Raw genomic sequence first — 14,792 nt, forward strand, 5'->3', positions numbered from 1 at the left:
GCTTGACCCCATCTGGGAATTAACTGGGTATAATATTCCAGTCTTTTCTTTGGTACAAATCAGTCAGTCAACAAGCATTTATTAAGCAGGCACTGTATGCAGACTGTGCCAGACGCTGTACACAGCAGTTAAGATACAAAGAAAGGCAGAGACCATTGATGCTCTCAGGGCACTCACAGTCTAATGGAGGAGACTGATGCACAGACAACAATGTACGATCAAGTTATATACGGGATAAATTGGAGATAATCAATAGAGAGAAGGCACTGGCATTGAGGAGAACTGAGCAATGCTTTTTTGCAGAGGATGGAATTTAGGTGGACTTGAAGGAAGTCAAGGAAGCCAGGAAGGGGCAATGAAGAGGAAGATAGGTAGGTATAGGGAAAAGTCAATGTAAATGCTCAGTCAGGAGTCGAGTTATCTTGTTCAAGGAATAGCAAGAATGCATTTCCCATTCCCATTAATGTCACTGGATTGTAGGGTATGTGCAGAGTATGTAAGATAGAAGAAGACTGGAAAGGTAGAAAGGAGCAGAGTTATGAAGGGCTTCAAATGCCAAACAGAAGATTTTATATTTGATCCTGAAGGTGATAGGGAGCCCTGGAATTTATTGAATAAGGGGGTGACATGGTCAGACCATTTTAGGAAGATCACTTTGGCAGCTTAGTAGAGAATAGACGTATGCCAGCAGGATAAGGTACTGATCTTTCTTGAACTAAACTTTCAAGCATTCAAACTCTACTGCAGAGAGTACAACTCTCGTGGACTGGCCATGTTGTTGGAATGCCACAGGTACACTTGCCTAAAAGACTATTTTACAGAGAGCTCACACAAGGCAAGCACTCACATGGTAGTCAGAACATGTGATACAAGAACACTCTCAAGGTCTCTCTGAAAAACTTTGGAATTGATTGCATGACATGGGAGAGACTGGCACAGAACCACTAGCATGGCGTGCCCTCATCAAAGAAGATGCTGTGCTCTATGAGTGAAGCAGAATTCAAGTAGCTCAAAAGAAACGTTAGATGTGCAAATTTAGTAGTTAAATAACTACAGCAAAATCAGACATTATAGGAACAGCAAACCTTTATAGCGCTTTATTTCTTATTATATGAATGCAAGGAAGATGCTACCATTATTCCTCCCATTTTTCATATAAGGAAATTAAAGCTCAGAGACTTGGTCATGCCTACACAGCTAGTAAGTTTGGAAGGTGAGATCCTAACCCATGTCTAGCAGGCCCCAGGTCCAGAAGTCTATCCATTATGCTATAATGCATTTGTGTACAGCTTATTAGCGGAAGAACCTAGAATTTCACTCTGGTTTTCTGATAGCTCAATTCATTCTTCTTCTAGATGGTTTCTCTGCCTTAAACAGCAGATCAGGTATTTAAATACTTGAAACCATGTTTAGATCACACTCAGTTACAGAAAATCTTCAATGCTTTTAACATCACCTAAAAGCTCTATGGCATTTAGATGTCCCTAACGTAGTGATTATGTAGCTAATACAGATACAATTTGGCTTTGTCCACCAGACACCAAAATTAAAAAAGAAAGGTGTTGCATTCACAAGTTCTACTTTTGTTAGGGTTTATGTTTAACTCACTTCCATTTCCAGAAGTAGACTCTTCTCTGAGCTAGTGGACAGAGTGAGCTATGTGACCCTGGACAACTTACTTAACCTCTCAACCCCAATTTTACCATCTGTAAAAGAAGGGTATCAATACCTGCCTCAGAAGATTGAATGGCGTAATATACATATATATGAAATGCTTCGCAAGCCATTAAGAACTACATGGTTATTTATCATCATCATCATGGAATCTTCTTTTCCTTGGTTAGAATTGTGTAGACGAGAATTATAGCTTTAACACTCCTATGACATGTGTATTTCATAATTACTTTATACTCAGTTCAAATAACAAAGGGATGCTGGAGGGCAGCTTGGTGGTGCAGTGGATAGAGCTCTAGACTTGGATTCAGGAGGACCTGAGTTCAAATCTGGCCTCAGACACTTGACATTTACTAGCTGTGTGACCCTGGGCAAGTCACAAAACCCCACTGCCTAGCAAAGAACACACACACACACACACACAAAATAGGGGGATGATAAATATGTTTAATTTCTTTGTCAAAACTGGATCATACTTAGATATATGGTACAAGTATGCATTGAATATGAAAAGTTGTGAAATAATGGCACTGTGGCCATATTTATTGGCCAGATAAATAGCTTGGGATGATTTCAATTGAATGATTTGTCAAAAAAATGTAAAATTTCATATTTCAAAAATTGTTAAGAGATTGACACTGGAATTTTATTCACTAATAATAATAATAATAATAATAATGGCTTACATTTCTATAGTGCTTTGTGGATTTCAAAGAAAATACACTCCTGAAAATAGCCTTGTAAAATAACTAGTATAATGCTATTATCTCCATTTTACAAATGAGGAAACTTGGAGCTAAGATTATATAATTCAGTGAATTTTCAAGGATCACACCAACATTAACTGACAGAGCCATAATTAGAACTAAGGAAGGCCTTCTAATTCTCAAATCATACCACATTATGACAGGTTTTAAGAATTACCAAATTAGGGACAGCTAAGCAGTGCAGTGGATAGATCACTAGCCCTGTAGTCAAGAGGACCTGTGTTTAACTCTGGCTTCAGCTACATGCTAGCTGGGTGACGATGAGCAAGTCACTTAACCTTCATTACCTCAAAAAAAAAAAACCCAACACACAAAAAAAAGAATTACTGAGTTACTGGATGCACGTGCCTGTTACTAAATTGTTACATCCTGCATATGCATATAGGCATATGTTGCATATGCCAAAAGAACATGAAGTCCTCTTTGGATTATTTTGTTTTTTTTCTTTGTATTGCTAGTACGGTGCCTCATATGGAAACAGACTTGGGATTTCATTGATACAGAGAATTCCTAGTGAAAGAAACCCTCTTAATTGATGCAGATCAACATCACTCTGCAATAAACGGTCTTAGCACTGAGTGGGCATTGAGAGATGAAATGATGGTCACACAGACAACACATTGACAGGATCATGGTTCTAGAACTGGAAGAGACCTCAGAGGCAATGTTGTCCCACTCCCTTATTGGACAGACAGATCAGGAAATTGAACCCTGTCAGTTTGTGACGGAAGCTGGACAAGAACACCTCTCTCTCTGAGTCTGAGGCCAGCTCTCTCTCTCTCCACTAAACCACATGGGCTCTCAAATATGTAGTTATCTAATTTTAAATAATTTGATAACTCTACTCCCTTCTCAAGTTATACCTTTTGCAGCTCTTATAGAAAAAGATATTTTGCAATAAAATCTTGCAATGAGATCCTTACTTGGATGGGGGGGGGAGAAGAGGAGAGGAAAGGGAGGAAGGCTAAATGTACAACTACTCAGCTCTGACACTATTCAGAGAAATGTTGATGTTCTTACGAAGTAACTAAATTCTTAAACTAAATGAGTAATTTTTCAGTAAGAAAAAATTGAAGAGAAAAAAATCCTAATTGTTTAGAGCAGAGGTGACAAACACTCAGCCAATTGGCTACATGGACCACACAACACTCTCAGGGAACCAGATTAAAATGTTTTACAAAATAAAAAAAATACAATAAAATATGGATAATGTTACATTTTAAAACTAAGTTAGTATGTGGCCAGCAGGGATCCTTATGTATGGATTAGTTGTTGCCCCTTTTTCTATTTGAATTTAGATTTGAATTTGAGGCCACTGGTTTAGAGCATTAGAAAACTTTCCAGATTTAAATAACTGTAAATTAGACTTTCAAGGGCTTCAGTCTGGTTAGATGTAGTGGAATGATCTGACCTCTGGAAGGCGATACACTTTGGATGATAAGTATGCTCTGATTTAGCAAATCCCAAACTATTGGTGACATGGCCCTTTTGTTATCATGGGAGAACTGGGTGGGGGGAGGTCGGCATTAGGACCAAAGGAGGTTGTTCTGGAAAGATCAATAATACAACAGAGGCAGTTATAAGGCAAGGCTTTATCAAAATCTCAAAAACACAGCTCAATTAAAAGTCAAAGCAAGCCAAAGGAAAAACAAAAACAAAAACAGGCAGACAAACCAGATGTATTTTAAAGCAAAATCTAAATTCAATTCAATAATTTTGGAAAGTATTTTTTAAAAACAAAACCACTCCAGTTCATCCTACATCAACAAGGCCCACTGATTTTTCTGCTCTCAGCAGTGGAGTACATTTCAGTGTAGCTGAAGGTAGGGTTATCAATTCCACCATCTTCCTTTGTGTGAGGCTGAGGGTTTAAGATTAGTTTCTCCTAAAAGAAAAGTTAAATGATTACATCAAAATTGCAAGGATTATTGGTTTTCATCTGTGTAGGTATTCCCTCCTCTAGTGCAGATTGCAACTTCCCTATGGAGTGGTGTGCTAGTAAATGTTTAACAACCTGCTGTCCAAAAAAAAAATTTTTAATGCAAGCTTTTAAGTTTAATCTGTATTATTAACACTTTCTGCAACACTTTTTACAAATTAATTTATTTTTAGTTTTCAACATTCACTTCCATAAGCTTTTGAGTTCCAAATTTTCTCCCCTTCCATCACCTCCTCCCTTCCCAAGATGGTGTGCAATCTGATATAGGCTCTACATATAACATTCCTATTAAACATATTTTCACATTAGTCGTGTTATAAAGAAGAATTAGAACCATTATATTCATATACCACAACTTGTTCAGCCATTCCCCAATTGACGGGCATCCCCTCAATTTCCAATTCTTTGACACCACAAAGAGGGATGCTATAAATATTTGTGTACATGTGGGTCCTTCTCCCATTTTTATGTTCTCTTTGGGATACAGCCCTTGAAGTGCTATTGCTGGGACAAAGGGTATGCACATTTTTATAGCCCTTTGAGCATAGTTCCAGATTGTTCTCCGGAATGGTTGGATCAGTTCGCCACTCCACCAATAATGCATTAATGTTCTAATTTTCCCACATCTTCTCCAACATTCACCATTCTCCTGTTTTGTCATGTTGGCCAATCTGATAGGTGTGATGTGGTGCCTCAGAATTGTTTCGATTTCTGCAACACTTTCTTAGGACAATCAACAATAAATAAAGCCCCAATTTACAGTGCCTGTGAATTTCCCAGGTGCCAATTCTTAACATTGAAAATTTAAACCAGAAAGAACTGTCTCTGGCACATCTCCGCCTTTATGCACTTTAATATGTGGTCTTTGTGAACGGCTGTGACCACAAAAAATCACCTCCACCCTTCTGGTGAAGCATGTCTTTGAATTTAGCAAGGCTGGCCTTGGATGACAGAAACAAACACCTGACAGCAAACCATACTCAAAGCCACTCCAGAAGGACAATTTAAACTGTGAAATCAGATAGTTATTTGCAGGGAAGGGAACTAACTAAGCAACTATTCAATTTTGACACAATTTGGGGAAAAAAGTTGCTTTTTTGCAAAGTAATTAAATTCTCAAACTAAGAATTTAAATTCACTCATTTTAATTAGTTAATTAATTCAAAGTCTTAAAGGGACAGAGTTTGTACACCATTGTTATGGTCTGAGAATTCTGGATTCCCTCCCTAGCATGATAAGGTACTAAGGGATGAATGGCAGGAGGAAGAGGAAGGGAAGCTGTGTATATACACAATTTAAAATTATGATGTTCTACTTCCTTTTTTATAATATTTTTAATTTTTTTCCAATTACATGTAAAGAAAGTTGTCAACATTCACTTTTTTTTTGATGAGGCGATTGGGGTTAAGTGACTTGCCTAGAGTCACACAACTAGTGTCAAGTGTCTGAGGCTAGATTTGAACTCAGGTCTTCCTGACTCCAGGGCTGGTGCTCTCTCCACTGCGCCACCTAGCTGTCCCAAACCTTCACTTTTGTAAGATTTTGAGTTCCAAACTTTTTTCTCCCTTCCTCCCCTCGCCCCTCCCCAAGATGGCAGGCAATCTGATATAGGTTATACACATACAATCATACTATTTCCACATTAGATGCTCTACTTCTTTGAAAAGTTCCTTAAATGAATTTCCTATTCTAACAAGGGAATACTGCAGAACAGACATGAATCATTAAATGTCACAAGTTATTTCATGAAGAGATATTCCCTCTAGGTATAATTTGGCCACCCCTTAATTTATTGGGGAGGGAGGTCCACACTTGTGATTTTATTGGTGTAGGGAATTCTTATTGAAGAAACTCCCTCTACTAACTCAGATCTTCAGCCGCTCTGCAACAGTAGTTTTAGAGACCTGCCTGGGCCACTGAGAGGGTAAAAGACTTCCCTAGGCTCACGCTCCCAGCGTACATCATAAGCCCATGTGTTCCTGTCTCCAAAGGTGGTTCTCTTCACTATGATATGCCATGTGTTTCCATACCCTTAATATATGATTTCATAAGTTGATATAATTGAAAAAATCATCATCTGATAGCCAGCTTTCTAATGATGAAATAAACTTGGCTAAACTGGTCCTTGGACTCTAGGCACCAAGTCTTCCATTATTAATAGAATCTGCCTGAGCTCCCATTCCGTTGGCATTGTCTTTAACCTCTGAGAGTCACCTTCACTTCATTGGAATGAAACTTTGGTGGAGATATCAGAAAATCATTAATTGTTTCTTTTCCTCATATTTCCAAGGGGGGAAAAAAAGCTAGGACATGATTACCAAACACAGGTATCTATGTAACAAAAATTAAAGGCAACATACCCTCCTGAAAAAGTCAAAGTTGGATAAAAAATCTTCTTTGGTCAGTAGGAATCTGTCATCCAAACTCTGTTTTCTTCCTCCTGAAAAAAACATAGACATTGCATTTTAGAAAACATAATTGCAGTTAGTCTGTGAAACAAAGTCAATTTTGAATTTCTAATCCGAAAGGAAATCTGTAACTCTTAATGAAGTCCAGTGGTTTTGTAGGTTTTAAAGGACACACAGCATGCCTTTCTAAATACTAGAGAGAGCATAGGCACTTCACAACAGCGGGTGTTGTCTAAAGATCTAGGGTAACTTAATGACTTTATTTCCCTAAGCTCATGAGATAGTTGGAACTGTCTGAAGTCCTTGTGAATATTTTGTTTTGAGGTGCATGCTTCCAGATTATTTTCCCTTGCAAAAGTTAGAAATACCACGTCTCTCAGCATAATTTGCCCAGCAGGAATACTTTGTAACTGGTCCCTCTTTTTTTTTTTTAACTTTTTAAACTCTTTTTTTTACTGGTTACTTTAAACTGTGTTAAAGTCCTTTTAAGAGATCAACAAAATTCGACATGATGTTTTACTTCAGGTTTTTTACAAGGGTCTCAGAGACACCAAGGCTCAAAAAGATTTAGGACAGAATAAGAAAAAACTTAAGTTGGTAAAACAGACAAGACCAGCTGGCATCACAGAACCACAGAGTTGGAAAAGACCTCGGAAGTCACCTAATCCAACCTTTACATGAAGTATGACTCCTCTCTATGATATTCCCAGCAAATCATTTCTCCCTCCTCAGATTTCTTCTGACGCTTTGGACCTCTCCCTTATTTATAGTTACCATCTTCTAAATTGTATTCCATTTATTTGTGTACATGTCTTATTTTGCCTATTACTATAGGTCATCAGTTTCTCGAAGTTTGGGCTGTCATATTTACCTTCTGTGTCCATCTTTCTGTACATCCTCATGTTCTAGTATTCCTTAAATTGCACTGAAATGTTCATCAAAGCTGGAAGTTGAACACCTTCCATTTCAGGGAACCTCATAAAGCAACCCATGTTTGAGTGATTTTACTTTTCAGAAAGTTCTTACTTATATGAAGCCCAAGGTCTCCTTCCCCATTTTCTTCCCTCTGAGACCAAGCAGATAAAGCTGATCTGTTTTCCATTGGACAACCCAAAATAGCCCCAACTACCTTCTCTGGAGTTACCTAGTCAATGAAAACACAAGCTAAATTTTCTCTATTCATTCTAAAATTACACATTGATAATCTGGAAGCCCCAAAACTTAAAGGTGAAACCTTAGGTTCTGGTGGTTTGTTTATATTCTGATTAATTCTACTGGCATTACAGAGAAGCAATGCTTCAGGATTCCACTCCTCAACTGGAATTTTTAAAGCCAGGAAGAAGAAAGTTCTCACCTCCATAAATCTGAAGGCTACTCCTTTAAGATCTGTTTCCTATATTGGGGTATGAAAAGGAGACTCCATAGACATTGCTATGGAGACTATATTTAGATCAAATGTTATAGCATGGTTCTTTTTACTGTTGCGAAAATGGGAAAAGAAAGAATATTACTTAGACTGTTACAAAAAAGGCATTACAGGCAACCAGCCAACAGAAACCCAAATTCAAGTACTATGAAAGCTAATTTGTATCCTTATATTTGGTGACATTCTGCAAATGAATCAAAAAGAGTATTCTACTCTGCCACAGCTAGTAGCAAACATCAGCTCTCATTGGAATGCCCTGTTTTCATCCTGTAAATATGTAGTCTAGCAGGAAACATTAGTAGCGTGCTTGTCTGATTGACAATATAGAGGAGTGAATAGAGTAAGAAATGACTTGAATGAAAAAGCATTTATGGGACAGGTAGGTGGCCCAGTAGATGGAGCACCAGCCCTGGAATCAGGAGGACCTGAGTTCAAATCCTGTCCCTGACATTTGTTTTCCTACTCCTCCACAGCAGTCTTGCCCCTTCTTAGGTACCCCACTCTTCCCTACCCCACCTTTCTACTTCCTTTTTCTGTGTTGTCTCATCCCATTAAAATGTTGCCAATTATATTAATAGTTTTCCTCATATTGAACCAGCCCAGCATTCTGGGTATAAACCCAACCTAGTCATGATGTGTGATTTCTGTGATATGTCAGTGTAGCTCCTTTGCTAATATTTTATTAATATTTTATTTGAAAATTTTGCATCAGTATCATTAGGGATTGGTCTTTTGTTGTCTTTCTCTGTTTTGACTCTCCCTGGTTTAGATATCAAGACTATAGTTGCATTATAGAAGGAATTTAATAGATCTCTTTTCCTTACAAACGGTTCAATATTGAAATTAATTGTTCTTTTAATGTTGGTTAGCATTTACTTGTAAATCCATCTGGTCCCATGGTTTTCCCCCCTTTGGGAATTCATTTATGGCTTATTCAATTTGTTTTTCTTATAGTGGATTGCTCACATTCTCTATTTCTTATTCTATTAATCTGAGTACTTTTTCATTTTTTAAGTACACATTCATTTCACTTAACTTGTCTCAGAGTTTTGGGGTTGGTTTTTTTTTTGGTATATAGTTGTCAAAAGTTTCTCAGAATAACCTTCATTTCTTTTTTTTTATTTTTGATACTGATAATTTGGTTTTCCTGTTTTTTAAAAAAATCAAATTACCTAGGGCTTTATATATTTTGTTTTCCTTTTTAAATAGCTCCTAGTTTTATTAATGTTTTATTCAATTCATGCCACTGAAATGTCAGCTTCTTATATTTTAGGGCAGGGACTGTCATGCTTGCTTGTATTTGTACACCTGTTGCTCGGCATAGTATCTGGCACATAGTAAGCACTAAATAAATATTTATCTCATTGGAGGGAATAATTCATATGTTCTACCAACAAAACTGTAGTAAAAATAATTAAAACAAATGACTATAAATTGCTGCGTAAATGTTACCTCAAATGAACAGTAATTAGACACAGGTACCTGTTAGGAGACTAATGATGATTCCCACAAATAGAGTGACCAAAGTCCCAATGGTACTGAAGTGCATATATGATAAGGAATACCAATTATCCATTAGGGGAGTTCTAGAAGGGAAAAAAGGAGCTTTGTTATTTGTTTGTGACTCTCATGGCAAGAGTGAGGTACAAGCAATGGACAGTCCAAGTACTCCCATGGAATCCATGAAATCTTAAGAGACTGAGAGGAAGAACTCTATCTGCCCTTTTAGGTGCATGCCCCAGTGTGAAACTGATTGGTCAACAGAGACAAAAGTTAGCAGGACAAGAAGGCAGGGATCTGCATTGTTCTAGAACATTCCAACATAGATAGTATGCCAAATCCATTAAGGTATTTAAGCATCATCAGTCTAAAGCATATGTTACAAGACTGTAGATTTAAATGTAGATGGTGCCCTTAGACATTACTGAGTCTGATCCTCTCATTTTACGGGTGAAACCTAGAGACCTTAAGTGATTTATCCAACATCACACAGCTAGTGAATGGCAGAGCAGAGATTTAAACCTAAGACTCTAATTCAAAATCCTGTGAGCTTCCCAGAAGTCTTCTCTCTTCTTCCTGTACCTTGTGTAGTTGTTGGGTTTTTTTTTAAACAACATTTTAAAACCTATTTCAATACCTTTCGGCACTATGAACCTGCAAAGTACTTGTAGAAAATGGCATTTCTGTGGTTGTGGTCCAGTTCCCCTGGTGGTGGAAGTCAGTCATGTTACAGCCATCGGTAATGAGTCTCAAGGGTAAAGTCCTCTCCGGAAGGGGGGGATAGAGCTGAGCTCCAATTCCAATCCAAAGGGAAATGACAAATCCAGCAGTGACACCTACGAATGCTCCCTGCAAAACAGAAGTGCTTTTGAGAGTCAGGAAATTAGTTGGCTGTTGTCCTTCATTCTCAAAAAGGACCAAAATGATATCACTACGTTGGGGTCAAGGTACAATGTGTCCGACTGTGTGATCTTGCAAGGTTCTACCACGAATCAGACACTAACTGTCCATAATGATATTTGGAGTGGAGATGTCTCTAAATTTGTATGTCTCACATCAGAAATAGTTCTTTTTGGAAAGGAAAAGAAATGGGTAGGATATTGATCACAAAAAAAAGAACCTTTCTCACAAAATAGCTATTCCGAAATGGAATGGTCTGCCTTGGGGAATAGTGGGTTCCCCCATGCTAGAGGTCTGCAAATAAAGACTTGATCACCATTCCTTGGTAAGTTTGGATAGGAAATTTTGTTATATATTATCTCATTTGTTTCTCACAACTAACCTATAGAATAGTTAAGAAAAAAACAGTAGTATTAATGTTAATAATAATAATAATAACTGAGCATTTATATAATGCTTTAAAGTTTGCAAAGTGCCTTATAAATGTTACCTCATTTTAGCCTCACAACAACTCTGGATATAGGTACTATTATTATCCCCATTTTACAGACAAGGGAATTGCAGCACAAGTAAATGATGGATTAGCTCCATTTTACAGATGTGAGGTTAAAGGACTTTTTTGTTATTCTATGATCCCAGTTGGGTCAACAAAAGAATTTCTAAACTCCAAGAAAAGCCACCAACATGAACTATCATGGGTTACATTTTTACCAGTGAGAAAAATTGCTAATTAACACTGTACTTTAGGGAAAGATCTTATGTTCACTTTTATCCTTTATACTTACCATTGAGTTGACAAAGGGAGTCAATATGCCCAGAGAAAACAAACCCAAAAGGGGCCCACCAATGATACCAAAGATACTGATAGCTGCCTAAGGACAGAATAAAAAAGTCACAAATTAGTTGTAAGATCCCCACTTTCAAAACAATTAGTTACGTCTCCAATATGGAGAGGAAACAAGGGTAGAGATATACTAATAGTCTGGCTTTCTTAAAATGGAAACAAAGGATTTTATGGAGGTCAGTGAATACAGGTGTGTTGGTAAATGTTTCTAAACAACTGACACACATACATACATACATTTATATATACACACACATAAATATAATGTATTGTGAGAAACGAATGTTTCTCTATTGTATTTAATAACTAATTAGTGAATCAGAACCAGGGTTTTCCCCCTTTTCTACTTCCCCATCCAGAAAGCAACCAGTGTGAGAAATCTCTCTTAAAGATTTACTCAGGCCAAGATCTAATCAGACAATAAAAGAAATTCTCAGTTTGAGTTAATGTGTGTATTCCTGCTCACTGTGTTTGCTCAGACAGGTCTGGGGAAGTGCTGATTCTACCTTTTGTCGAGACAGGTAATATGGAAATTGATGTCTCTTTGACCAAAATTCGGGTATCCCAAGACTCTCATTTTAATATAGCCCACCCCCCACATTGTGTTAACCAATCAGAGTTGAGTGGTACCCTTCAGGAACAACTACTTTTTGAAAGGCATATGAACTGTGAGCCCACAACAATGAGATGTCTTTGGTCTAAGACAGATGGTCATATAACCATCTTTTTATTAATAAACATGGTGGCCTTATTAATAAAATGATTAAATTACCCAGAAACTATATCGAACATTTTAATAGCCACAGTATATATTTATATTGTATATTAATTTGTTTGTATGCATAATTTTATTATGCTATTATATATATTGTATTAGTATTCTCAGCACCTGGCACAGTGCCTCACACATACAGGACCCTTAATAAATGCTTGTTAATCGATAATTAAGGTTAAAAAAAAAAGGAACGCAAGGGTGACTGCTCACCACTGAGCCTACTACAGAACTGCAGGTCTATTCTTACCTGTAACAAAAACCCAATAAGCGATGCCAGGGCGCCATTCCCATGCACAGAGCTCCAAACAACACACCTGGGGGAACAGATTGAAAGTCAGGCTTAGAGCCTAACGTACCTAATGAATATTCCCAGTGTAATACATTCATCACAGCTTCCAAACAAGGTGATGATCAGACTGGGTCCAAGGATGGCCAGAGAGATCAAAGCAAGCAAAGGGGTTAAAAATGGGGTGTGTGTTTCCTATAGGAAAAGCAATGTGCAAAGATGATAAATAAAACCCTTGTGCTGTGCTTAAGGATTAGTTGAAACACTAGATTATATTGAGTAAAGAATCCCTGGAATTAACTGTGGAGATCCTAAGCCTATGGACTATTATTAGTCTAATCCTTCACAAACATTTGTACTTAAGGGAAACTTAATGTCACTTTTTTTTTTAAGTTTACCAGTAACAGAGTACTTTTATTCAAAACTACTTTGTTTAACTAGATGTCAGGGAAGAAGGAGAGAAAGGATTAGATTTGTGATTTTATTTTTATAGAGACTTACCATGTGGAAACTCTCTAACATTGGCATTGCTATGATTGGATTAAATATTTAAAATATTAAAATCTAAATTTTCTGACTAAGGGTTTAGGGGAGCAAATATGAATCAGTTATAATCTGTATCCTTGGGCAGCTAGGTGGCACAGTGGATAGAGCACCGGCCCTGAAGTCAGGAGAACCTGAGTTCAAATACAGCCTCAGACCAAACACTTGACACTTACTAACTGTGTGACCCTGGGCAAGTCACTTAACCCCAATTGCCTTTAAAAAGAATAAAATAAAATAATCTGTATCCTTTCAAGGAGTCATCATTATCAATGAGATCACAAGTCCACTTTCTTTTTTTTTAAATTTTTTATGTCTTTATTGACATTCTGTTTCTTACATGATCTTAGTATCTCATGTATCCCTCTCCCTACCTCTCTCAGAAGAATATAGTAGAGAAAGAATGACTCAAAATTGAATGGATCTTATTATCTCTCAAATTGATGTATTTCTGAAAAGAACTATACAAACATAAAAATGTGGGTAGTAGAAGCAGGAATCCTACAAATCTCACTCTTATTTGAACTAGAAAAAAAGTGTTGTATATACACCCCTCCCAACACATACTCAAAGAATTTGGTGCAGAAATAAATTAAAGCAACTATCTCTACATACCCTATTTTCTATATCAATTGTTTTTAGTAGTAGATATCTTAACATTTTCTTCTGTTCTGGTCTTTTGCTTTGCTCTGGTATTTCTTATTGTCTCATTGAATTATTGATCCTTGGGAGTGGCAATAACCCTCAGACCACTGGTCCTGCTTCCACATGAACCCTCACAGCCATCATCCTAAAAAGCAATTCTTGTGGAGGAGTCAGCCATCTCTCCCAACTTCCAACCAACTTCCACATACAGAGCAGTCAAGTCAGCTTAGCTGAAGCAACAAGGCACCCTGAAGGGGACACAGGAGGCAATGTGTTCCAGAGAAGCCAAAACACCCCTACCTGCTTGACCACTGGCTCTCTTTGTACTCTACTAGAGACAGACCAGAAACCTGAATCCGAGAGCCTAGAGAAATAACAATGCTTCTAGCTCAATGCCTACAGCCATCATCCATAGAAGCAACCATCACAGAGATTCAACCTGCTCATCTAGGAACTACAGCCACAGCTACTGGAGACCTAAAAAAGAAATTCTTGTCACCAAAGTCCTCGATGCTGTTCAAAGGTTCAGCATCAGAAGCTGATATGAATTTATCAAGTGGAATGGCATTAAAGAAGAGGCATTACCTGCTTTGCTGCAGGTAATAAAGCTTACAACATTCCACCCTTGGTCTCAGTCCTATCATGGCCACACCAGGACTAAAACCACATATTATGCTTAATAGCAAATAATTCAAAGATCCATTCTAAGTGGATTCTAAAGGATTTTGGACCCTAAGGACCATTCAAATATCCATTCTAAAGGCTTCTGAACCCTAAGGACTATGGAACCATCTGACTTATAGCTGAATGCTTCCATATGTATTGTCTCTCAGACTAGAATGTAAGCTCCTTGAGAGCAGAGACTGATTTACTGTTCTGTTTGTGTCCCCTTATGCTTTGCATGTAGTAAGCACTTAATAAATTTTTTTTAATATATTAATTCTTTGATCCATTCTATTTTTCCAAGAATTCACTATTTGGTAAAGTTTTCTACCTTCTTTTCTATGTTGTGTATTCTCTTTCCAAGTGTTCTAATTTCATTCAGTCTTATTTCAGCTCTTCTTTCATTCTTCTATCTAGTTAGA

The 14,792-nt window shown here is 37.4% G+C and overlaps 1 protein-coding gene across 1 annotated transcript; it reads right to left on the reverse strand.

The window, feature by feature from the left end:
• Positions 1-4,018: 4,018 nt before the first annotated feature.
• LOC110204064 (sodium-coupled monocarboxylate transporter 1-like) lies at positions 4,019-14,351 on the reverse strand. Its single transcript, XM_020980415.1, has 7 exons — positions 14,293-14,351; positions 12,481-12,547; positions 11,400-11,486; positions 10,352-10,563; positions 9,697-9,800; positions 6,741-6,820; positions 4,019-4,326 (listed from the first exon to the last, which is right to left on the reverse strand). The coding sequence occupies exons 1-7, from the start codon at positions 14,349-14,351 to the stop codon at positions 4,204-4,206; spliced, it is 732 nt and encodes a 243-aa protein (XP_020836074.1). The 3' UTR covers positions 4,019-4,203.
• Between the last annotated feature and the right edge of the window lie 441 nt (positions 14,352-14,792).

The sequence above is a fragment of the Phascolarctos cinereus genome, unplaced genomic scaffold (genome assembly GCF_003287225.1).
Source record: "Phascolarctos cinereus isolate Bilbo 61053 unplaced genomic scaffold, phaCin_HiC Scaffold_81;HRSCAF=619, whole genome shotgun sequence".
Taxonomy (NCBI): Eukaryota; Metazoa; Chordata; class Mammalia; order Diprotodontia; family Phascolarctidae; genus Phascolarctos; species Phascolarctos cinereus.

Excerpts from the sequence above, each read along its gene's own strand:
- LOC110204064 (XM_020980415.1), bottom strand. The coding sequence starts at position 14,351 with ATGATAGGACTGAGACCAAGGGTGGAATGTTGTAAGCTTTATTACCTG. Across the intron at positions 12,548-14,292 it reads TATTACCTGCAGCAAAGCAG|GTGTGTTGTTTGGAGCTCTG; the intron begins GTAATGCCTCTT and ends CTGTTCCCCCAG. Across the intron at positions 9,801-10,351 it reads CAGGTTCATAGTGCCGAAAG|AACTCCCCTAATGGATAATT; the intron begins GTATTGAAATAG and ends TTTCCCTTCTAG.